Consider the following 24,825-nt stretch of genomic DNA (forward strand, 5'->3'; position numbering starts at 1 on the left):
CCGGGACGGCCCCTCGCCGCCAAGTTTCTCAACTGGTGGCCGGCAGCGGAGCGGGGCGGGCGGCGCCCTAACGGCCGCGCGCGCGCGCCTCTCCTCAGCGCCCGGGCGGGCGGCGCGGCCACCGCTGCCCACCTGACTCCCTCCTTCCTCTCCATTCCTCTCCATTCCCCTCCTCCTCCTCCTCCTCCTCCTCCTCGCCCCCTCCCGTTCTCGCCTCTTTTTTTTTTTTTTTTTTTTTTCCCCTCCCTCCCCTTTCACTCATTCCTTTGTCTTCTCGGGGATTGGCAGGTTTTATTATTCCGCCTGAACAAGCCGGGGGCGGATTGGCTGCGGCGGGCTGACGGCGGAGCCGAGCCGGAGTGTAGTTGGGATTCTGCTCTGTCAGTAACACATGTGTGAGGGGCAGCGGGGAGCACACGCACACGGACACACACACACACACACACACATACACGCGCGCGCGCGCGCAGGGACACACGCACGCACTCTCCCTCTCCCTCTCAGACACTCACACACGCTCACGCAGGCAGAGGGGCCTCCTCCCGCGTCCTGCCAGCGCCGCCGCCGCAGGATCCCCGGCAGCAGCTCCGCGCCCGGCCCCTCTCAAACTCGCCGGCTCGCTCTCTCCCTCTCCTCTGAGGCGCTTCGGCGGGCCGCGGCCGGCCGGCTCCGCGCCGCGGGAGGCTCGGGAGCTGCCACAGCCCGGAGAAGGGGGCGGAGGTGGGGGGGGGGGGGGCGGGGGGGGAAGCGGTACAAAGTGAAGCCACATTGCCAAACTTACCCGGCGATTGCAGCAGCGAGCGGCGGCGGCGCCCTGCGTGTGCAGCTCAGCGGCAGGGACTGAGCTCTGCAGCTCCCCTCCAGGGAAGCGGGAGCTGGAGGAAGGACCCAGGCAGACGCCTCTCATAGAAATATCTATATTTTTCCAGCCTGGGCTGCCCGTCACCGGGCGGGGGGCTCCCTCCAGCGCTCCCGAAAGCCAGAGAGAGGGCGAGCGCTGTGTTTGTTTCTTTGCAAGGAGACCTCCTCGGGCACCCCGAGCGACGTTGCTCCCCGGCCTTTTGCAATATAGAGGGGAAGCAGGTAAGAAGTGCCGGTAATTACCCCTTATTTTCCAGCGTACGTGTGGGCGGTTGCGTGCCCGCGTCCCCTGCCCCGCCGCCGTCCCGCGCTGCCCTCCGCGGCGGAGGGGCGCGGAGCGGGGCGCCCCGGGCGCGGGGGGAGCCGCGGGCCCCGGGCATTGTCGCGGCCCCCGCGTACAAAGCCTGGCGGCGGCGGACGCCGCTCGGAGCGGCTTTCCTTTCCCCCCCCTCTGCAGCTGCCGCCGGGAAGGGGCTCTGCCTGCCTCGGCTGTGAATGGAGGGGACGGGGCGGGGGGGAGGACACGGGCTGGGGCACTCGCTTCCCCCGTAGTAAACACTATTCTGAAACAGTGGCAGAAAAGATCAAAGTGAGCTCTCTATTTCTCTCCTCTCCAATTCCCTTCCTGCCCCCTACACGGTCTTTTGTTTCAATCCAGGAGAAATCCGGTGAATCACCTAATTAAAACCAAGACATGAATTAAGCATCCATTTTTGTACTACAAATTGCCAGCTCTCCGCTTGTCCCTCCCTTGGTCTCCATTAAAAAAACACCAGAGACACTGTTAAAGGGGGGGGGGGGGATTTTTGCCTCTAGCTTCCAGCTCTGCTTTCTATTTCACTGACTCCTATCCCAGGACCTAAATTGCTTGGCTGTGTAATTACTAGAGTAAGCCTATTTAAGTTAAAAGCTTTTTTCCCCCCAACTCTAAATGAAACTTGATGAGGGCCCGTCCTTAGTTATCAAGGGAGTCACTTTCTGGTCAGTCCTCTTGATTCATCTTTTTAGATTTAATCAGCATTAAGGTATTGCTTGTCCTTAAGAGCTTTAGCTTAATGGGGTTACTGGATGGTTTTCTCAGTGTAACGTTTCCCAGTTTGTATTTATATATATTTACCTTCGACAAAGGCGGGCTAAGGTGGTGGCATGGAGTCTTTTTCTTTCTTTTAAGAAATCCGAAGTGATTTAAAGCGTAGGGAAACGGTTTAAAGCCTCAGAGCAGGAAATGCAGATTCATTTAGGCTGTAGCTGGAAACTGTAACAAAAGGCAATTCCTTGAACAAATGCATCAGAAATCAATTTACATAAAGGTATATGGTGCGTTCGGATAAATGCAATGCTAATGGCTTTTAGAGTGGTTTTCTTTCCAAAGTCTCGGGGTTTTTGTTACAGCTTAATTGGTGCAGTTCTTCTGGTTTATTGTGCGGTCACTGGACATACCTCCAGGTACTCTTTCTGAGGAAGTATGTGTTTAAAATCGGCCTCAGTTCTCCTCCTCCTGCAGCCGAGTTGGGCCAGTGGCAGGAAAAGTTCGTCCTCGCTGCTCTGGAGGTATCGGTCTGAAGGTCCTTAGGAGATAGCCAGATGCCTCGGCATGAGCACATACGGCTTACAAAGGACAAAGACAAAACATGCTGCTTAATTGGCAGTAAATAACTTGATCTTTTTATAGTATAAGTGACTGGAGGAACACCGGGAGTTTATTGGACTCTGGATTGAAGGCAACAAATTAATCGGTTTAGAGTAAGCTTTATGAATTGATTCCTATATTATCTCTCGGTTGTCCTGCTTGCGTAAAGCATTTATTAGAAAGTGAAAAATGCCCTTAGTAGCAGTTTTGGAGGCGGCCAGAGCAGCTCCAGCCGGAGCGGTGCACTTCGTTATCCTGCCGCTTTCCTACCGTCGGTAAACTTTTTTTTTTTTTTTTGGAGTAACAAAGCTTTAGCATTTAAACTGCTGATCAAGGGCAGATTAGCGAGACAAAAGTTGAGTATGTTTGTGTAGGAAGTTAACAGGCGTCCTGAAGTTCAATGATCTATTATTCGGGCCAGTGTCCTCGGTCTGGAGTGGTTCTATGTCTCCAAAATAAAAAAAAAAAAAAAGCCCCGAGGTCTGGACGGCCGGTCCCGAGCCCCTCGTTACCGCCCCGAGCCTGCAGGGTCTCTCCTAGACTGAAAAACCAGTTTCACAACTTTTTTCTTTTTTTTTTTTTTTTCACTCTTCACACACTTTTTTTTTTTTTTTCATAAGCAAAACAAACCCCGGGACTGTTCCTGACTTGTGAGCTGCAGCTGCACACGCCCGGAGCGGGGGGGGGGGGGGGGGGAGGGCGGCGGCGGGGCGCTCGCTCTGCTGCCCCCCCCCCCCCCCTCCGCGCCCGCTGCGCGGCCCCGGGCCTGCCCCGCGTCCCCCCGGCCCGGCGGTGCCCCCCGCCAGGGTCCGGGAGCGGCGCTAGCCCCGCCGCGGGCGAAGCGGGAGGCGGGCGGGGTGCGCCGCGCTGCCGGCCCGTCCCTGACCCGCCTCCGCCCCTCTCTCCGCGCAGGCCATGGTGAACCCCGGCGGCAGCTCGCAGCCGCCCCCGGTGACGGCGGGCTCCCTCTCGTGGAAGAGGTGCGCCGGCTGCGGGGGGAAGATCGCCGACCGCTTCCTGCTCTACGCCATGGACAGCTACTGGCACAGCCGCTGCCTCAAGTGCTCCTGCTGCCAGGCCCAGCTGGGGGACATCGGCACCTCCTGCTACACCAAGAGCGGCATGATCCTCTGCAGAAACGACTACATCAGGTGAGGCGACGGCCGGGCTGGCGGGGACCGCTTTCCCCCTTCCTCCCTGCCTTTTTCCCTTTCCCCCCCCCCTTCATTTCTGGCGGGCAGACAGGTGGGTGCCCGTGGCGCGGGGTGGAGGGCTGGGCTGGCTCGGGATCGCTCCTTCATTAGGAGCGGGGAGACGTGCGGGTGCGGAGACGGATGTTAGCGCCTAGCCCGGGGCGCAGTTGCGGCTGCCAAGTGGAGGGAAGAGTTGGGGGGGGGGGCGGAACGACGACTGTAACTTTAAAGTGGTTTGTCAGCACAAAACAAGTCCTAACTAAAAATAAACAGCAATCAGAGAGGCTAAATTAATCTGCTTTGTTGTAGTGTTGAAGGAGAAGTGTGCATATCTGAACGGTAAATGTTAAAATCGTAGGGCTTAAATAAGGCTGTGGCAGAGGTGCTAAATAATGAAATGCCTGCCTTTAGTATCTGATTAATTATGATATTTACATAAGCACCTTTAAACTCCTTTGAGTGGAAACAGAATGACTCATTCTCTGTTCTCCTTGTGAAAGAGCTGATTAACCGTCAGTTGGAGGGCCACCGATTCTACTTACAGCCAAAACCGATGGTACAATGTTTGTCTTCGCATTGTTAGGGAGCCGCTTTGAACCGACATTTCTCTTAACTTCCAGTATAGAAAATGCAGGCGACAGGAGAGGAGAGATATGCTCTTGCCCTTTATTTCTTACCACTTTCTTTTCTGAGGCTGTTTGCTCTAAATGCCACAGATTTGGGGAGGGGGAACTAAGCCTTATTAATCTTGCATCTGTTGGGGTACAGTGAGATTACGCAGAGTATCCCTTCCAACGAGTTTCCAATATAATTAATAGAAAGAATTCATGAGGTCAGGTGCCCGTACGATCTTTTCAGGTGAACTCAAGCTACTTAAACTCATTAATTTAAAAGGAGGCATTTTGAAGGATTACACATTTAATTTGAGTAAATGGTTTGATAGACTGATGCACATGAATGCTTCAAGGAGGTGTTCTATTTCAACATTCAGTAATTAAAAAAAACAACAAAAAAGCCCCATACCTTCCCGGCATAACAGAAGCGCTTAGTTAAAACAAATTGTGTTTTGTTTAAATGCTTCTGGCTTCTCATTTACAGTAAATGTCAAGAGTTAACCCAGGTTTTTCTTCACCCTGATGGCCAAAAAGTTCCACTTTTTCCCTTCCTTTCAAAAAATAATTAAAAAAAAAAAGAAATCAGCCACAAAATGTTACAAGTTTGCTTATGTTGTAAAACTTGCCTTCTGTTTGAGAAGATCGGGACTGTACTGAATGCGTGCATATGCGTGTGGAGACCTCCTTAGTCTCAAAAGACAGAGTTAAGACTTGGTCACTCTGGTAGCGCAGCCTCTGTCCTGATAACATGGCTGCATCTTTGGTCGGTTAAGTAGATGAAACGCAGCCCTCGGTATCTTTGAGGAATGGGAGCCTTAGCTTTGCTAGTTTTGGGGGTATTTTTAGAGAGAAATGCTAGAAAATCAGCGCATGGGGGGTTTTTAATGGTGCTTTTCGGTCATCGTCCTAAGCAACAAGCCTAAGCCTGGCAGAATTGTAATTAAATAGAGCAGAACGGTGTTAGGGAGTCTCGTGTGAAGTGGAAAAATTGACACTACTGTTAAGATGCACTGAATAGTACAGATTCATCATTCGACCAACACCATCAAACAAACCCTCATGTCTGATTACTACTAATTAAAAAGAGAAGATGCGTCCACTGTATCCCAGAGGCAAGTTCAGGCAAGCTTATCGCAGCCCTCTGGTTTTGTGTTGCCAAAAATTAATACTCGTTTATTTTAATGTAGGCGATTATGAATAGGATGCTTTATCAGATGAGGGGTTTGAATTGATCTCCTTGTTCTATCGCCTGACTTCTCTTTAGATCTGTGTAATTTGACTTGCAAAAATAACTCTGACAGATGCTTTCTGAAACTTGAACTGGACACCGTACGCTCAAGGTGGGGTAGGACAGCCTGGCCCTGCCAGGGCTGAGTTAGCTTGCAGCTTTCCCGCTGGAAGTGGACTTCGTAGGCTTCCACGTGGGTCGCGCTGGCATGAGCGAGGCCCTCGCCCTTTTCTTGCTTGAAATGGCCTCATTTGGTTGCGGAGGCGATGCCATCCATTTGGCAGCGAGTCTCTCCGGTTCCCCTCTGCCATCCCCCCTCGTAATTTTCTGTAGGGCTTTTTGCTGTGGCACATTCCCTTCCCCAGGCAAGAGCCACGGGCACAGTTCTTAATCGGAGACGCGGGGGCACGCTAGACACGACTGACAAAATGAGAAAGAGGATCGATCAGCCCGGTAGGCGCCAGGTGAAAGGGACTTGACTCCTCCGGGCCAAGACCACGGGGCCATTTATTAATGAGCTTTTTTAACCGTCTGAGGTTGTATGTGGTTTTTTGTTGTTGTTTAAACAACACAACACTCCCCTTTCCCTCCCTCCCCTCAAAACCCGACAACAAATTAGCCGTAGAGCTTACAGCGGCAGCTTTCATTGAAAGCCAAGGTTCCTGGGAAAAGAGAGGGAGGCGAAAATCCCGGTCCTTTCCCCTCCCTCCCCCCCTCCCTCCCTCCCCACCGCGAGCAGCGCGTTTGCAGGGAGGGGAGCGGAGCGCAGCCCTCCCAACCTTGCGATGCCAGATAGAGCAGCAGCGTGGCAGCGAATCCGCACAATTAAAAGCTTTAATTAGTGTCTCCTCCATTTTCTCCTAGTTCTGATAGGTTTTATCTAATGAGATCTGGTCCCTGGCTTAGATCTGCTCGGAATGACGTGTCCGAAATGAATGAGAGCCGCGTCGCAAACAAAACATTTAATTAACAAAATTGGCCTCTAAGAGAGAGCAGGGAGTGGTGGGGAAGGGGAAGGGGGGGGGGGGGGGGGGCTGCCCGGGCGCGTCTTAAAGGGGCAGCGCCCGCGGCCCCTCCCCTCCCCGGGCGCCCGCTCCTCGCAGCGCGGCGTGGGCGCAGCCCGCCCGGCCCCTTCCGCGGGGGGTGCGTGGGGCCGCGCCGGAGCCCGGCCGCGGGGCGCCTCGCCCGCCCGCAGCCGCAGTGCGCGCCGCGCCGTGCCGGGGAGGGGGCCGCCGGGCAGCCGGTTCATTTCCCTGGTAATCAGCGGCAAGCTGCTATATTCAGGGAATGCTGTCCCTTTAATTGAACAGGCTAGGTAATTAAATGGCACTTTTCCAATAGGACGTGCTAGGTAAATCTAATAGTTGGTTATTTAATATCACTTTGAAGTCTGCCCACTCAAGCACAATGACAGCACAGGAGCATGTGAACTATTAGCTAGGAAAAAAAAAAAAAACAACCAGGATCTCAAAAATTAATTAAATCGCATGCAATTTAGGGGGAACGTTTATCTTGATTTGTCATAACAGAATTAATTCAAGGCCTCCAATTCACTTGGGGGCAGATCTGTTACTCTGAATTAACCAAGCGTAATTTGGCTGTTTTTTTTTTTTTTTTTTTCCTCCTTCCCCTTCTCTAATGCGGCACTTGCCATTATGCACAGCCCCCCTTTTAAGTATCAATAGCTTCTGGTGCTTTTAAGGTGCTTGGTCTCCAGTTATTCTGAAGTACCTTTAATGGACTTGGCTCCAGGCGTAATTTCTGTGTTGCCTTTCTTTGTTACATTTAATATAGCTGGTGCAGAATTTAGATTAAATATAGGGAATGTACAGAAACACCAATCGCTTCTGGATCAGTAGGTCTGGATGTGCATTTCTCTTTGCTCGGGCTTGGATATATATTTGTGGGCATAAATGTGCACCGTGTGGTGCAAGAATCGGAGCACTTAAAGCTGTCTCCACAATTTTGGAAACAACTGGAACCTTATTTTGTTAGTATAAGTTGCTAGAGATGTGTTTCTGCTTGAGCAGCAAGACAGGAAACTGGGCTGAAAAGATTTCTTGCTGCCTTCATTCTCACTCTTGTGAAAGTTCTGAAAAAAAAAAAAAAAGCCCCCAAAAATCCAGGAGCGTTTGTGTGTTTGGGGGTGTGGGGAATGTTGTGTTGGAACCACACAGTAGTTAATTTAAGGTGGCTCGGTAAAATGCTGCTGAGTGTAGAAGAGCTGCCTTGTCCGTACAGGGAACCTCTTGATGTTTGTGATTGATTGCATTGCCCAAATGTTGAAATATTAATGACCTTCTTGGACTGAGGACCCAAAGAGGAAACTGAAACCAATTCTGTCATCACAATTAAAGAGTCCCCTGGCTTTAATTAGCCTGACCTGGGGTATCTCTACCCATTGCTGCAGTTAAAGAGAAAAGAGCCCATTAAAGTCCAGTCTGAGACCGATAGCTACTTAATTGAGCACCTAAAGCCTCAAGCCTTTTAAATCAAATACTGTCCTGGACAGTCCCCCTGGTTAGATAATTAGCTCTCCAGCCTCTCAGAAACCATGTGAAACAACTTTTTCAGTATAGAATAGTTACTGTGGAAGACTTCCTTTACTGGTAAGGAGGAATAACATTTTTTTTAACAGATAAAACCTTTTTCCTGTCAGTGGTATTACAGAACAAAACCATTCATAACAGTAGAGAAGGAAAAATAAGCTTAATTTTCCTGGTAAATAATACAAAGCAGCAGAAAGGTGTTCTGACTTTGCAAGTCATTTTTAGGAATTTTAGCAGAAGATTCAGCTGAAGTGACTTCCCAAAACAGAATTGTTCTGGGAACATGCTTAGGGAAAACCTAAGATGTGTGGAAAGCCTCTGGATTAGTTTGACTCCGTTTATTAGAATTCACAGACATTCAAGGTGTACGACCACTTCTAGTCAGAGAGAATCGTATAACAAATGAATGCTTGATGAAGACAAGTAGTGCAATGAGATCAGTATTCCGAAAGCTGTGTTTTCAGTTGGGTGGTGCAATTGTACGGGGGGTTGCGAGAGACAGCTCACCAGGTTCAGGTTCTCCCGGACAAGTAATGCTGTCTGTTCATCTTGGCTTTCTTCTTCCACCCTACCCAGCAGTGCCCTTGTTGCCACCCCCTTACCCTAGATTTTTGGATCTTTGCTCTAGAGATGTAACAGTGCCTTGCTGCCTCCTCTTGCCGTGCTTCCCATGCACCTTTTCTACGTGCCAACTTCATTACTAGTAACAACGGAGGAAGAAAAATGCATATCGTAAAGCTTTGGAAGTAACCTCAATACATCAAGTAACTACTCGGAACTGGTCCTGATTTAGAAGGTGCCCTAATAATGGACCCTTAGTTTCCAGACAGTTTAGTCCCTTTGGCTGGAGGTCCTGACAATGTATTAGTTCAGCTTTCCCTTTGTAACCACTGTGATTCTGCAAGACCGTGTCAATGTGTCGTGGATCTCAGACTAATTAGTTTTGAAATGGAGTTTTGATTGAACTCTTCAAATCGATGCTGCTGCAAAATTTGTTTCTCAGCTTCCTATTAAAAGCCATCTTAAGGGGCAGTTTTACTACTCTCTCTGTCGTTCAGTCGATACATTTAATAACAACTTACAGGCTATTTTCAATAAAGTGGCGACAGCAAATTAGTAGTTTGAACATGACAAGCCTCCTCTGCAAGCTCAGATTCTGAAAATTCAAAGCAATTATTTTTGTACAGAGGCACACTGCAATCATTCAGATTACGGGTATTCTGTTGTAATGCGTCTCCTAGGTTGACACAAACAGAATTTTATGACTTTATTTGGACAGGAAGGAGATGTAAATATTAATATTTATTATGACACCAATACGCTAATTTGTAAATCCTATTACTATGTTTTACATCGTGCAGAAAAGTGGGTCTGTGACCCTGCCAGCTAGTTCAGTTTCCTTTTTTACTGAAAAATGATTGTGGTGGTCTTTATAAATATTTGTGTATATTAGAGACGCGCGCAAAAGCAAATAAAGGTTTTCTAATTCTTGCTAACGCAGCCTGTAAAAGTAGAACTCAGTAATTGTTATTGTATTATATTTTGAATCGATGCGTTGTGCCTTTAAATGGATTTGAAGAATTATGTATATATTTTTCTTCACCACTCTTCTGCCTATGTCCCCCCTCCCCCCACTGCGTGTGCCCCCCCCCCCCCAATGGCAGATGTTGTGGTCTCATTTGATTGCATAGGAAAACTGCAGTGATACAGCAAACACCCAGAGAGATATGATGACAAATGGGTCCAGATCCCGGTAAATTACTTTCTGCTCAAATCGAAATTTCATTCAGTTTGTTGCTAGCAGAGATGAAGTAATCTAAATTGTGGACTCAGGAGCAGATAGAGGGAAGTTGGAGCAAGCATTTCATTATCAAGAGAGAGAGAAGGTTAGGATGAAAGAGATGAGCAGAGGCAAATCTAAAGTGTTGACACCATGATTGAAAAGGTTAACCCATACACATTATATATCAACCTGGATAGCAGAGAGTTTCTAATGGAAACTCTGCACTGATGGAGGTTTACTGGAGTTTCAATACACTGAGCATGATGTCTTCTTAGATATACAATCAAATCCTCTTAACCCTTTTGATGACTCATATCTCAAGATATGATTAAAGTACAAAAGAGTTCTTCATATAATTTCAAGGACACAATGCATTTAAACTCCAGTCATGAATTGTATCTTTTTTTTATGATGAACCCAGTAATCTGATAAAATGTGTGTAGTACAGAATTGTTTGTGTTTCTAGAGGTGTAAGTCAATATTTCTGATTAAATCCTGTGTAAGCACATCCAAGGTAGGGTGAAGCTACCAGTTGTTACACAAAAATATACTTTTTCATATTATGACATGTAAGCAAGTCGGAAGATGGGGGTCAGGAGTCTAAAATAGTTGTGTAATAAACCATTGCGGTGATGCGCAAAAATGCTTAGAGCCTCCTGTGTATTAAATTATTCATGATCGTCACCTCTGTTTCAGGTTATTTGGAAATAGTGGTGCTTGCAGTGCCTGTGGACAGTCCATTCCTGCTAGTGAGCTGGTCATGAGGGCACAGGGCAACGTCTATCATCTTAAGGTGAGGGTTTTTTTCGATGTGTTTTTTGAGTAGCTGATGAGTACTGCTGTGCTTCTTTAGTATAAAATCTGCATCTGCTTATGAATGAAATGCAAAGCAGCAACTAGAAATACGAGTATGTATTATAAAGCTTCCCTTAGTGTGTAGCTTTGTTCCCTCGTAATCGGTAAAACTATACTTGAGTTATGCACTGCACAGTCCCAACAGGTAAGACTAATGCCGTATTTGAAGATGCTAGAAACCAAGCAGCTCCATATCTCAACTGTACTTGCAGTCTCTGAAGTGTAATTTTCAAACCTGCAGCATACTTAATTTGTGCTGTAGTTTCACTTGCTGTCTCTTTCCTTTTTCAGTGTTTTACATGCTCTACCTGCCGGAATCGCCTGGTCCCTGGAGATCGGTTTCACTACATCAATGGCAGTTTATTTTGTGAACATGATAGACCTACAGCTCTCATCAATGGCCATTTGAATTCACTTCAGAGTAATCCACTACTGCCAGACCAGAAGGTGAATACTCAACAATTACTAATAAGCTTTATTAGAGCTAAATGAAGATCAATTTCTTTTCATTCTGATAGTGGACATTCCCCACCCCTGCAAGGAGACCTTTAAGTAACTGAACTTACCTTAAATAACTTAGGCACGGGGTATGGGGAGAAAATACTAACCTTTTAAATATGCCATGTAGGGTGAGTCAGTTTATTTCCGTTTGGGCATGTGCATCTGTACAGCTGTTGAACTCCTTATGTACAAAGCGAAATGGAGAGCATACGCTAATATAAACTCTTAACAAAGAAAAGTATTATATTTTATAATCTTGAAATTAAGGGCTACAAGAGAGCAGGTTTCTGTGGGAGGAAAATTAGATCCTTTAATATGGAAATAAATGTCTTGTGAAGAGAAGGTTCCTGAACTAAACCAATGTATTTCACTTTAATATTAAGGTTTTAGTTGAGGAAGCATGCTGGGGTACTCTTTCAGAAGTATTTTCTTGTCCGTTTTGTATGTCACAACTCAGATTTAAAAACCAAAGTGCTATTTTCTTATCGCTCCATAACACTAATAGCTCAACTAGAGATTGTATATCTCTGTGGTTGATAGCTCTTGGTTTCTAGCTAAATGAGTAAATAATGACTGTACAAATCATATAGAGAAGAAGAAGAAAAAAAAATTTCTGATCAACAGTTGTCCTGTAACTCTGAAACTAGATAGTTTTAGATCTATTTTAATCTCCTTAATAAGTCCTAAAGCTATGCGAGTGAGTGCATTTTGATAACTGCTGTGCCTAATTTGTAACAATTACTGTCAACCTTGAGTTAAGAGACTGTTCATTCCACCCTGGTCCAGAAAAGAGTGAATGTATGACTCTTGCACATAATTTTATTCACATCATATTTCATACTGATTATGTATTGATGACATTGATTCATTTACTCTTTACAGCGCCACTTGCATGGATATTAAATCTTATTGACCACAGATGAATTTTAATTTCAGATTGGTGATAGATTTTTCCATCAGCTCTGATAGTATATTTGACTTTTTCATCATTAACCCAGGCAATCACACAGCACTGAGTTATTGCAATGAAACAAAAAGTGCACACTTCAGTTGGTAATTCTTTATAGATTTACAATAGGAACTTCATTAATGTCTGTAAGGATCACAAAAAATAACATTTATCTGCAAATAGGAATTTGGAAGATTAAAAAAAATCTGGGACAAATGCTAGGCTGATCTATTCTGTAATGTACAGAATATTTTTTAGTGCTTTTACTTAGTGGGGAAATATGTCCAAGAAAACACAAACTGGTTTTTAATTTCCATGATTTTTTTTTTTGTTGTGTTGCTACGTTTCAATATCTGTGTTTGGTTTTTTTTCTGTGCATAAATTTACTGATTAATTTTAAGTATTCTTTCAAGTCTTATACAGTGAATGTAATTACATCAAAATAAAACATGGGCCTTTTTTATTTACTTAATTTGTCAATCGAGGTGATGAGAGAGTTGAGTACAAAAGTCCTATATAGTTAGGCAGAACAAAGATAATTAAGATCGGAGGAGAATGTGCAGCCTCTTCTCAAGGAAGTACAAATACAGTTAAAGATTCATAGATTTATACTGTCGTGAATTTTAATGAAACAAATCTGTAATACAGACTAGCTAGCAGTGAATCTGTTAAATGAATATTTGTAGGTATCCCATTTCAAAATATAGGTAAAACCATTCGTCTTTATACACTGCAGTAAAAGGTTTGCCATTCTGAGAGAGTGGTTTATCCACTTGTCTTCTACGAATGTAAAGTTTAATGTAACTTCAAATAGGTGTCTAAATTGTCATTTAGTTTTATCAGTTTCTTACTATGCCGTAGCAAAACATAAAAATGATTTAGTTGCAATAAAAGCAGTAGACATGATGAGGAACATAGAACATGGAAAAGAGAAGTAAAATTGGACCGGGCTTGCAGAGCTCACGACTGTAGACGCCCGGTAGAAGCTAAATGCAGAGAAAATAGTGAGAACGGGTTTTTATTAGTTCCTGTCACCGACTGTTAACTGCATTGCTACAGTCAATGATGAGGCAGTTGAAGAGGTATTGGGGAGAAGATTGGGGGGAGAGATCATTGTTTAGGGTTTTTTTTTCATTATAATATAATCTCTCTAGAAAATGGTGCAAGTTCTCCTACCAGTTTTCAAAGGGGAATTGTGGAGCACCTGAACCCCAGAAAACTGAAATGTAGTTGAGGAGCCAAGTTGATAATTCGTGGATTTGTCAGGTTTCTGGAGTTTTGGAAGCTACAGGGGCAGGTGCCAAAAGAGTTGTGTTTTGTCTGTTGGCTTTTTAACGGTCTAAAGATGTTTACATCAGAGATGATTTCCAGAAAGCTGCGTGTTTTAGGGCCACTCACTTCCACTATGACAGAGTTGGCTGTAACAGATACTTTTTATGAAACATTAAAGATCAATCAGTCTCCAGGTTATTCTAGCACTAGAGATTATAGACATAGCAGAATATTCACAGGCTTTTTTTATTAAACTGAAGAGGTTGAGACATACTCCCAGCTTTAAAACACATTTTTGTTGCGTCTGTGAAGGTGACAGTTATGAACTCACTGTTGTCCTAATATAGTTCACGGGTTAATGCCTGTTGGTGACTGGTGCAGGCAGAAGGGGTTCCACAACCTAACTTTGTTTAAGAACTTGCTTTTCTCTTTAAGGAGGCAAATGCAGCAATGTTGGCTATTCCTGCCCTTTTGCCTCCCTGAGGCAATTCACACATGTAAATTATAACTTCCCATCGCTGGCTATGTAGTTTGAAACCCGCCCCCCCGTTTTCTCTAAACTTGGTACTGCTTGCCTGCAGTTTGTGATGTCCTGTGTGCCGTTTCACTTGAAGGGGCTGTATTGTCAAGAATTCTCTATGCTTTTTTGGTAGTGGTAGAATTCCTGTAGTATTTCTTGTTTGCAACAGTATTACCACCTACTAAAAGTGTAAATTTTCCATTGGTTGGCAAGGTTCGTAGCAAACGCTTGTCTTCAGCTTCTCTACTTTCAAATAAAGTATGAGTTAGGCTATGTCTCTCAGAAGATCTTAAAAATCTTCTAGTTTACCTATCACTCAACAATTCCCTTGTAGTTACATAATTGGTGTTGTCTGTGTCCATAGTAGAAGATATTTGATGCTCATTTATTAAATATGCTTGCTGGCTGCTCCCTAATCTTTGTTCTGGACAGACAAATTACCTTTCTCACACTGAGCTTCAGCTCTGGGGAATTAAACCTCCAAGCCTCTACTACTTTAATTAGCTTGAAAGTGGGGGGTTGCAGTTACTAATAGACCTCGGGCTTTTAGTAACTTAGAGAAAGGTAGAAAAAAGAACTTCCTGGGAAGCGCAAAATGTCATTTAAAAACCATAAAAATCTAATATATATTATTTCATTTTGGTAATTGCAAACAGATGATTGTATTTGAAGACTATGGATGATCATTTCTATTTTATCCACGAAAGTTTAGATTTTTATTGAGTTAGACACTTTTAATTATCACAATTCGTTAACACCAGTGTGAAAGCACATGTTTGACTTCATATATTAAAATGTTTATGTAACATTAACTAACACACCAGATGAGGAATTTTAAATGGGGGGGAAAAATCCTGAAATATCTATATTTAGCTCTTGTGCAATGCAGCATATTAACCAAAGTTGCCTTGGGAGGATATTGGCTGTACTTCTTATTTGCTTTACACACTATTTCTTCCAATTATAAGATCATATTACTAGCTTCTTCAAAGGCATGGCATAATGTTTCTTCCCTTTTAAAAGGGGCCCAGAAAAACCACCTTATTCACTGTACAATTTGTTACCAGAAAATACGCTTATTTATTGTTGTCGTCTCTTTTTTTTTTTTTTTCTTCCCCTGTCTGCTCTTTTTAGTAGTGAAACTGCGGAAAATGTTTGCTTTTTGCTATTTGAAGTTGAAACGTTAGCAGTATGAATGGATAGTGTAGAAAGCCTTAATCAAGTCACAGTTGGAAAGTAATCTAATAAAAAAGAGATTAGTGAATAAGGAAAAGACAAAAGCAGTCATGTTGCAGTTTCCTATCTCAAATTTAGTATTCTAGCTAAGATACCCATTTTTATTTCTTACAGGTCTGCTAAAAGGTCAGAGTAATGCAGAATGCGTGCCTTCATCTCAAATTTTGTTCATCACAGATGGATCCCATGTCTCCAAGTAGACAAGTCACCTTTGTAGCTAGCATCAATGCCAGCTCCATACCATTGCACCTTCTTTATTCTTGATTGCCCTTCCCACATTTATTGGTGTATTAAAATGACTGAATATGAACATTAAGGACTCCATGAACCTGGGCTAATGGGAGACTGTAGAGAAAATGAAAAAAGATCCACCGGAGGACATCTTGGGGGGGGCGGGTGGGGAAGATGACTAATGAAGCTAATTAAAAGAAGCATTGAAATCTGCTTTCTACCCTCATTAACAATTAGCAGGGCACTGGCCAGTTTGTACCCTGTGTTTTACCTTAACAACATTCTATTTGCTCTTTGTATATTTAAGTGTTGTAAGGAAATGTGTTTCAATCAAACTGAACATGAGATAAAGATGTGGCTTTTGTGATATTCTATCACAAACACTTTTATTGTATCTCTGTAAAATACAATGTATGTATGCATGTAAGTGTTTTTGTCCTAATGTTGCTACTTCCCATGGCAAAAAAAAAAAAAGAAAAAAGAAAAAAAAAGTCAGGCTCATAGCAGCTACTGTGTAGAAATTTTCACCTACTTCTAATTTGCTGAATGAAGAAAAATCTTTTATTTGTGATATTTTCAGAGACATTTGCTCTAGTATGGTGTATTTAAATAATAAAAAAGTAAAACAAACAACACTGAATTGAGTATGGGTTTTAGAAGCTTTGCTTTTTTTTTTTTTTAAACTACATTAAAAACATTATTCTGAAACTATATCTTACGTAGTCATTACCTTAATTGTCAATTACCTTCAAAAGTAGCTTTTTGGTTTGGACAGTTTTTTTGTCTTACGCCAGTAAAGAATCTGTTAAACTACTTAACCGTGTTACTTTTGGCAAGGATACAGAGCACTACTTGAAAACGGTCTTTATTTTTCATTGAGATTCTTGATTCTGGTAACAGCAAGTCTATTATAATTCATATTGCAGTGAATTATGGTACGCGTACAGGCATTGCGGTCTCTTTCTATTCAGTTCCTTTCCGCAAAATCACCTGTGTTAAGGGTGTGCATGTGTCTGTGAGCGTGCAAGCATCAGAGTGTATGTATATAGCGTAAGAGGTCAAAGAATAATAAAAAACAACAAAAGGTCTGTACATCACGCTGAGCACCAGAATTGAGTATTCATAAAAAGGAATACAATAGCTATTCTGATCTGAACAACATAAAGTTGTGTTTGCTGTGGTAAGAGACTAACTTTTCAACGCTGATAATCTTAAGGAAAGAAAAACGCGTTTCCCGGGCTATTTCTGAGAACTAACTGATCTCAAATATGACCTGTGCTCTGAAAACAAACAAACAAAAACCACCCCCCCCTCCCTCCGCCAAAGCAAGGAAGCCTCCTCTAAGCTTAGAAAGGGAGCAACTTCGTTTAGTGGGTTTTTCCCATCAGCTGCTTGGCGGTAGCGCTGTGCAGAACGATTTTGAGAAAAAACTCTTGACTTTCCATATTTGTAGCAAGAATGCGAACATGAATCTACGGCTGTGTGTTGCATGCCTTCAGTCAGGAAACTGCAAGCACCTAGAATGTGCCTCTGCCGCAATTAATAACAAATCAATATTAACAACTACTCTACTTTTTTAGGAGACTAATACATTTGAAATGCATCATGGTTATGTTTTCTTTTTTAATTCTGTTTTTGAGAAGGTGTTCACTGTTCAGCATGCTCGGTTACGGAGTGAGCTTGACTATTTTTGTTGTGATGCCGATACACAAAAAGCTGATTTATAGATTAGTCTGTCTGAACAACCAACAGCAGGGTTTTTTTTTTTTCCAGATTCTACTTCTTGACCTCTAGTATATTGGAGGTCTGCTGAATTTCTTCTTTTAACACTTCAGTGCTTGAGGAAAAATAGGACTGTCGCAGAGAAAAGAAAATGTCGCAATGTAGAGTATCAGACAGTAAAGACAAAAGAATACTTGCATAACACATAAAGCAATAAAATGAAGCTATGTATGACTTTTTAATTAAATGCACTTACATATTTTTTAAATAAGTTTCTAAGCTTTTTGATCTGGCATTAAAGCCTTTAGGTAGAGTCCTGCAAATTGTGCTGCTTCGATATCTTTGAAAAGACACTTGAAGTCATAGGAATATAGAATTCAAGTATTAGTGAGACTGTAGACATCTTTTTATATTCTTTCAGTATAAGCACTCAAGGTACAGTGTTTAAATCTAACACGTACAGATTTTTGGTTGTCCAATATAACCTAGAAGTGCTAAGAAGATAGCTAATAACTTCCAGTAAGTAACATAGTAGAGCGTTTAGTGATGTAGAGGTTGAAGTTCATTAACGGCTTTAAATAAACTATTATATGACTCGTTTGTAAAGCACAGCTACCTATTTAATAGCTTACTTTAAAAGCATTTCTTAAGTTGCAGACCTATAAGATTACAAATGTCACTCATGTTAGCATAATCCACATGCAAGTGATGAAGCCTTTGCTTTGATGTGCTAAATTGGAGGAGGACTAATGGAGCTATGAATATACAATAGAACATATTTAAGTAGTATTCTTGCTTTAGGTAAAACACTTTCTTGAAACCAGAGGCATTTCAGACAATAAAACAGGCTCTAATGGGGACGGTAGGTGTGGATAGAAGGCTACTGGAAACGCTTAGCTTTGTCCTTATGTGAAAAATCACTTTTTTTAGGAGACCTGTAAGGAAAACCACGTTCACCTTTTATCGCATGCGTTTGCTACGCTGAGGCTGAAACACACCCTGTGCGTTTAGTGCTGCTGAAAAGTCATAGAAATAATCATTCGGTAAGAGCTTCCCTCACTTTCAAAAATGAATGCTGTAAAAAAAAAAATTCAAAGGAAATATTACTAATCTGAAATCATCCTCGTGAACCTGGATAAAATGCTCTGTCTATACTGCATCTAAACGTCTCAATCATATAAATTGTCACTCTTATTAATGAAACAATTTTGTAAAAAGATTGCCCTCTAAATGGGTTTAATGTTTTTACCTATCCAGCTGTCTAGTTATGAGATTTACGCATCCTGGCAGGCAGTGGGGCACTAAGCCTTTCCAAACCAAATTCCGTTTGTGACAAGATACTGTCTTTTCAGTCCTACATGATGTATCTTTAAATATTTTAACAGGTTATGCAGTATCTTATGAAATATAAAGTGCGAATGTCTTACCAAAATGAAGCCTATGAAATTAAGTCACATCTTTAGCATATTAACCACACTGAGTTTGTCTCCCTTTTTCCCTGTTAGTTAACACTGATAAAATTTGCATCATCTCATTTTAGGGTAAATGCTAAAAAAAAAAAAGAATCACGCACTGGCATAGTATGACTTGCTATCAAGTACCGTCAGGCATTTCAAAAGATGATTTGAATTTAAATTTTTTTATCAAATTCTTTGGCTGGTAGTTATATGGCAAGCATGAGGCTTTTTGCAAGGATCTACGTTCTGAACAGCTCTATTAAATTAACAAATAAAATTGAGATCGGGACATTTTTGTATATATATTTTTTAAGTATTGTATTTCTTCAGTGTGAAATTATGTGTTCCGGGTCTGATTTCACTGCCTGGGCCTCCTGTACGTGAAGTACCAGACAACCGTTGTTGCTGCTTGTTACTTTTAGTACCAGGTGTATGCCTACTGTCAGTCCAGCTAAGCCACAGAAGAGCTTATTGCAATTAAATAGCAATTTGTTTCTATGAAACTGCAATTAAAGTATTACTGATCAGCCATTTTAGATTGGCAGCGCTTTGACTGCATGTTAAACAGTGAGGAGCTCTCGATTTATTTCTGCGGAGTCTGAGCTGTGCGTAACAGTGAAGTGTAACACGCTCACCTATGTCCCTTGTCAAGTTGAAAGCACGAGTCCTCCGTGAAGCACTCTGATCTCATCATGAACACGCTGAGAGCAATGACAAGTCGGGGCTGATCTCTGTAAGTTGAACTTGCAACTTACAGGACCTGAAGTTATTACTGTTTTCTGTTCCTGTATAAGCAGGGATGCGTACGCTTCCTACAGGGGATGTTTTCAACTTCAGATTGATTCTGTTGAGAATGGACTGCAAGTTGTGGGCCGCAAGCCAAAAACATACTGCAGGTCCTGACTTGTTAGAGCTGTGTGAACAGGGCTACTATACCTCCTTAATCACAACTAATAAAAGACTAGAAGAAAGCAATCAATTACCTTATAAGTTGTTTCTTTTTTTTTTTTAATAAAAAGCAGAAGTTTATCTGACACGACTTATTTTCGCACTTGTACAACAGGCGAGACAGTTTAAAGCAATCGGATCGGCTTACCTGTGCGCACCCGGGGTTTGCTGGCGACTGTTCGCCTGTGACGTTCCCGGGAAGCCACAGTGCTGCTGCCCCCAAGCCTGGCAGAAGCCGCCAGCCACCGCCTTGAGTCCCCTGCCAAGCCTGTAGCCGTTCGCGGTTGACTTGAAATCCGAAATGTAAATTTTTGGTGCAAATTAAAAACTTGTTTGTCAGAATTGAAAGAGGAATTAACTTTGTAGTGGTAATTATATTTCTTAATTATCACCATATTTTAACAAAGTCTGAGACACGTTAACTTTAGCTCCTGCATTTTTGCACAGTGGAGGCTGTAGACACCCTCGTTCCTTCGCCAGAGGGGATGACATCACACCTGTGGCATGCATGAGATAAGCGTTGCTTCATTTAGAAACAGGTTCATGTCTCTCAGAGATGTTCCTTGCGGGGGGTGAGGTGGCTTGGGTCCTAGTCCCGAAGTGTGACCCATCGGGGTAGGCAGTGCCGCTGAGCAAACTGCTGCGTCAGGTGGCAAGCGGGTAACACAAGCGCCCGCGTGCCGGCTGAGCGGCGGTACGCGCCCAGCGTGTGCAGGCTCTTAGCCCCTGGCAGATGGCAGGTAAAATGCCTGTGCTTAAACCTCAGTGAAAACGGCCCAGCTGACAGTCAGTAATTCATTCACCTGCAGTAGACTGGTCATACGGCTGAGCCCAAGGCCTGAAAAAAAAGTCCTGTTTACTGGAGACAGGCGCGACTGTGTTGAGGATTTATTTATTTTTTTTTTTTTTACTCCTCCTCTGTGGGTATTTTTTAACAAGTCGGGTTCTGTTGTTGTGTTTCTTTTAACAGCGATCCTAGCATTAAGTTCACAGAAATGTTTTTGGCGTGCAGGAGGCTACACAGTTCAAGGGGGAGGCAATGGGATCTGAGACGGTAGCTGGGGATGTAAGCCTCCGTCCTGCCTGGTGGCTCACGTTGCTTTTTTGCCCCTGCTCGCCTCTACCTTGTCCACTGAAGGGCAAGCGAGGGCCTGGCACCACAAGGGCTGGAGGTTTTTTGTGTTTTAATGAGGCCTCTCAGTGCTACTGTATTAAAAGTAATAAATTGCAGCATTTTAGTGACTGGAAAGGCACGCGCAGGCCATACCGCGATGTGTTTAGCCAGGTCAGAAAAGATGTCAAGTCCCGTGACTTAAACAAGAGCTGTCCCTGTGACAGGGTGATGCTTGAGGAACGCTATGTGGGGGCTCAGGCCTCTGAAGGACCAGTCCTGAAAAGGGCCTGGGCTTTCAAACAGCAAAGCCCGCACACACGTGCACACGCAGGAAGGCTGAACATTTAATAGGTGCTGAGTAACTTTCGAAAAATTTGAGCTTAAACTTCTCTCATATTCACCGTTCTAATACAGGCCTCGTAGACCATTGTGCCACTTTGTTCCCATGTGTAATATCACTCTTACATTTTTGTAATAATTTTATCTGTTTAAATCTCTTCCCTGCTACGTTAGATGTTCACCTCAGCTTACAAATGCTGAGCTTGAAAATCAATTTTTTTGAATGATTAAAAATGTTTAAAAAAATATTTCACTTTTTAGGATTTTTTTTTAATTCACTGCTACGTATTTAAATTAAAAAAAAAAACCACAAATTAAAAAAACCTCAACAATTTTGTTGAAACAGTCCTACAAACCATAGCATTAAGCCCAAAACTAAGTTTGAGACATTCTTGCCCCAAAGGAAATTTTTTTTTGAGAGAGCGAGCTATAGCGGAGAGAAAATGGGCATTTTTGAAAAGAGTTACTCCTTCTGGCTGGGTCCCGGACCCAGTGAACATACCCGGGAGGGAGGGAGCCGTGCTGCCGAGCACAGTGAGGTTGGCAGCGTGAAAGGAGCCCCCGCAGACAGAGCCTGCCCCGGTGCCTTTCTCGGCAGCGGTGAGCGGCGAGTGGTCCCCTCTGGTGCCCATCGTGTCCTTTGCTCTGAAGGGAGTGGTGGCTGTTGGGCAAGCCGACGCTCTCCGTGTGCAGCCAGGTTCCTCTGCAGCTAAGCCAGCCGATGTTTCTTTCTCGCATTGTTGGAATACGCTGTTAATTACATTTTGAAATATCCATATACTTTTCCTCTTAGGGGATCTTACAAGCAAGCTTTTCGCTAACAACTTCTGTGGTTCGCCGTAACCTCTCAGAATAATCATCAGTTCCATTGAACTTATGCCAGTTGTTTTGTTAAACTAAATTGAGAGAACAGGGCCTATATTCATTCTCGAAAGGCAAGAGATTGCCCTGTGATTTGGGGAAATCTTGATTGCTTACAGAAGAATAAATGAACAAGGCAGATATTAACTTTACACCTGACTTCAATTTCTTTGAGCAGTGGAGAAATGTCCAGTAGGAGGAAAAAAATTCCAGCTAAAACTCATAAGCCAGCCATTAATAGGCTAATTTTATTGTGCTGTAAAATCATCAGCTGCTTATAGAAAACAAAGGGGCAATGAATGCGGTGTTTGTCTTTTATTCTTAGAAAAAAACCCTTAAGATCAAACAGCCCCTAAAAGACTGAGCTGATATGCATCCCACGTACATATTTTTGGATATCCTCTGATATTCATTCCACTGATGTATTTGATAGGTAATTATACCAGCCGTATCAAGATGCTGATACCAAACAGTGGAAGACTTCAGTGTTTTGCCATAAAGCTTATACTCCTTGTTATTGAACTGTCATCAGTCTTGGGATCTGCAGCAATCATTCAAAAGCTGTAGCTGGTATTTTTGTGCTTATGCCACATTTAAAAATTATTATTCTTGCTTCATCAGTTAGTCTTTTTAGCTGGCTTGAAAAAAAAAAACATATTGCAAATGAGCTACTATTCTTATTTGTTGTTTTAAGAAGGGTAAGCACTGAAGTATTCAAATGGAACAGATTATACCTTTAATTACATCCAAACAGGATGCTGAGCTGATTTTTCTATTTTCCGTTTAATTGCTATAGTTCAAAAAGATATTGCAAATTTGGAGATGAATTATTTAAGCATAGCCTTCTGGCCTCTGTGTTTACGAGAGAGACCAAAAGGGGGGGGGGGGGGGGAAGAAAAAAAGAAAAAAGAATTTAAAGGGGAAAATTGCCACTTCCTTCTTTAAGAAAGAAGTTTGAATAAAACATCTTGGGGGAGATGTTTTAGCTGGATAGATGTTTTATGCTTTCTGGGAGCATCTTGGGGCTCCATGGGATTTGTTTGTATCCCACCAAGCACACTGGGTCCCTCACTCCTGAGGGCCCCCCCTTCTCGTGCCGTGGGTAGCAAAGTGCTGTTTCTTCTCTAACCTGCTCAACGGTGAGCGTGTTGCTTCACGGATGCGATCCCAACCAGCCACCCTTTTCGTGGATGTGCTTGATCTCCATTCTCCTACATACAAAATGAGAATAATGAAAGCAAGCACAATTCATCACTTCTTAAACTAAATATATTTCCATTTTGTTTGCATGTGTGTGTGTATATATCATTCACCATATATATTTAGAATATGTACTATGACATTACAGCCAGTGATAAATCCTGCTCGCTTACTATATGTGTTATTTGCTGCAACATTAAGCTCAGTAAGAATTTTATATGTAACTTGTACCAAAACTAAATATACTGTGGAATTGATGCACAGTTGTAAACAAGAGCATAACTTCCCGCTTCAACACAGTCAAAGGTGGCAGCTTATGTGGCAATTCTTTTGTAAACAATTGCAGACTTTCCAAAGAATAAGCCAGTTAATTACATTTTTAATGATGTTTTTAGAAAATAGGATTCTTGGGGGGAAAAAAAACCCCCTATAACACCAACAAGAAAAGTAAACCTAAAGCTTGTACTGTATAAAGAAACGCAGTGCGTGAAAAAATTGATTGTGCTGGGCCAGGTCTTTTGCTCTCCCCCCCCGCCTTCTTTTTTTCCTTCTACTGAGCTTGCCTGTGTAGAGTATTTTTTTATAGCTCTACTGTGAATTCAAAGAAAGATGACACTGGCACAATCTATTTCATTTTTTTTTTGTGGATTATCTTATTTCATTATTTTTCAATAGTGCTAAGTATGTGCTACCCACTTAGAGAGCTGATGCAGTGCATAGCAAAGCTCAAGATGTCCTCTTAAATACGCAAAGCTTATGCAAGGCCGTGACACAAGTAGGTTTTAAACGCTAGCAGCGTTGGCAGCTTTGAAGGGCTGATATGATACAGCCTTGCCAACACGTCACAGGTAACATGGAGAGATTCAGGGAGAAACTGAACTAGCTGGAGTAAGAGTAGTACACAACTTTTATTGATGAAGTTCAGGGGAAAGAGGCACCGGGGGCAGCTGTATTAATCCCATAATAACTTGAAATATAATCGGTACATTGCTGCAGGGATGGCTAGGAAGGGAGGGTGGTGGAGGTGTCAGGGTTTAAGTTCACAGGATTTCCCAGTTCATTAAAAAGTGAATCAATCAGAGAAACAGGCTGGCTTTTCAAAGGGCTGGCAGTTGTGAACGGGCTTCGGACGTTGGGAGGCACGCAGATGGCGCGCCCGTCCTCGCGTGGAGGTTGCTGGAGCTCAGCAGCCATCCGTTTGAGGAGACGGCTGTGTTTTACCCTGCTCAAGCTAGTAAAATGTGTTATAATGTGCTAGGGGAGATTCTGGCTGGATTTTGAGAACTTGAAAGCTAGGCAGTGTTGGTGCTGCGGGCCATATAAAGGTGATGCTGATAGATGTTTATAAAGGGAAAAAAAAAGTTTTGTTTTATAATTTCTACAGTAGTGGTTTAACCAGCAGGCAAACAGGCAGGAGCCTGCCTACAGGACCCCTCTTTGTAGGCAGCTGGTATAGTAATTAGCTCATTACTATTAATTTTTGCCATCCCTGGACTGATCAGTGACGTATTTAAAAAAAACAACAAGTGGAATTCATATACCTGGATCTGGCATTTCCTACATCCTTTTGATGAAACTGGTGCATGTACACAGACTGGGGAACGTCCTCGGAGAGTGAGCTTACACCCACAGGCACTCGGAGGTTTAGGACAGAATGCCCTATATTTAAATAGGACTCATGACTTTTTAATTACTGCACGGTACAACAGGGCTCAGTGAGAACACACGGTTGTCCAAACTGGTGTGCTGTGATTGCTCACCA

General features: G+C 43.1%; 1 protein-coding gene across 2 annotated transcripts; it reads left to right on the forward strand.

Moving 5' to 3' along the window:
• The first annotated feature begins 753 nt into the window (after positions 1 to 753).
• LMO4 (LIM domain only 4) lies at positions 754 to 19,891 on the forward strand. Of its 2 annotated transcripts, XR_012995523.1 has the most exons (6): positions 754 to 1,083; positions 3,404 to 3,642; positions 10,555 to 10,651; positions 11,005 to 11,160; positions 15,306 to 18,187; positions 19,665 to 19,891. XR_012995523.1 is itself a non-coding variant. In XM_076340556.1 (5 exons), exons 2-5 carry the CDS (start codon positions 3,407 to 3,409, stop codon positions 15,312 to 15,314), a joined length of 498 nt encoding a protein of 165 aa, XP_076196671.1. In that variant the 5' UTR covers positions 754 to 1,083; positions 3,404 to 3,406; the 3' UTR covers positions 15,315 to 19,891. The 2 variants fall into 2 exon arrangements, 1 of the variants encoding a protein (XP_076196671.1); XM_076340556.1 differs by having other exon boundaries at positions 15,306 to 19,891.
• The last annotated feature ends 4,934 nt before the right edge of the window (positions 19,892 to 24,825 follow it).

This window comes from Aptenodytes patagonicus, chromosome 5 (assembly GCF_965638725.1).
Source record: "Aptenodytes patagonicus chromosome 5, bAptPat1.pri.cur, whole genome shotgun sequence".
NCBI lineage: Eukaryota > Metazoa > Chordata > Aves > Sphenisciformes > Spheniscidae > Aptenodytes > Aptenodytes patagonicus.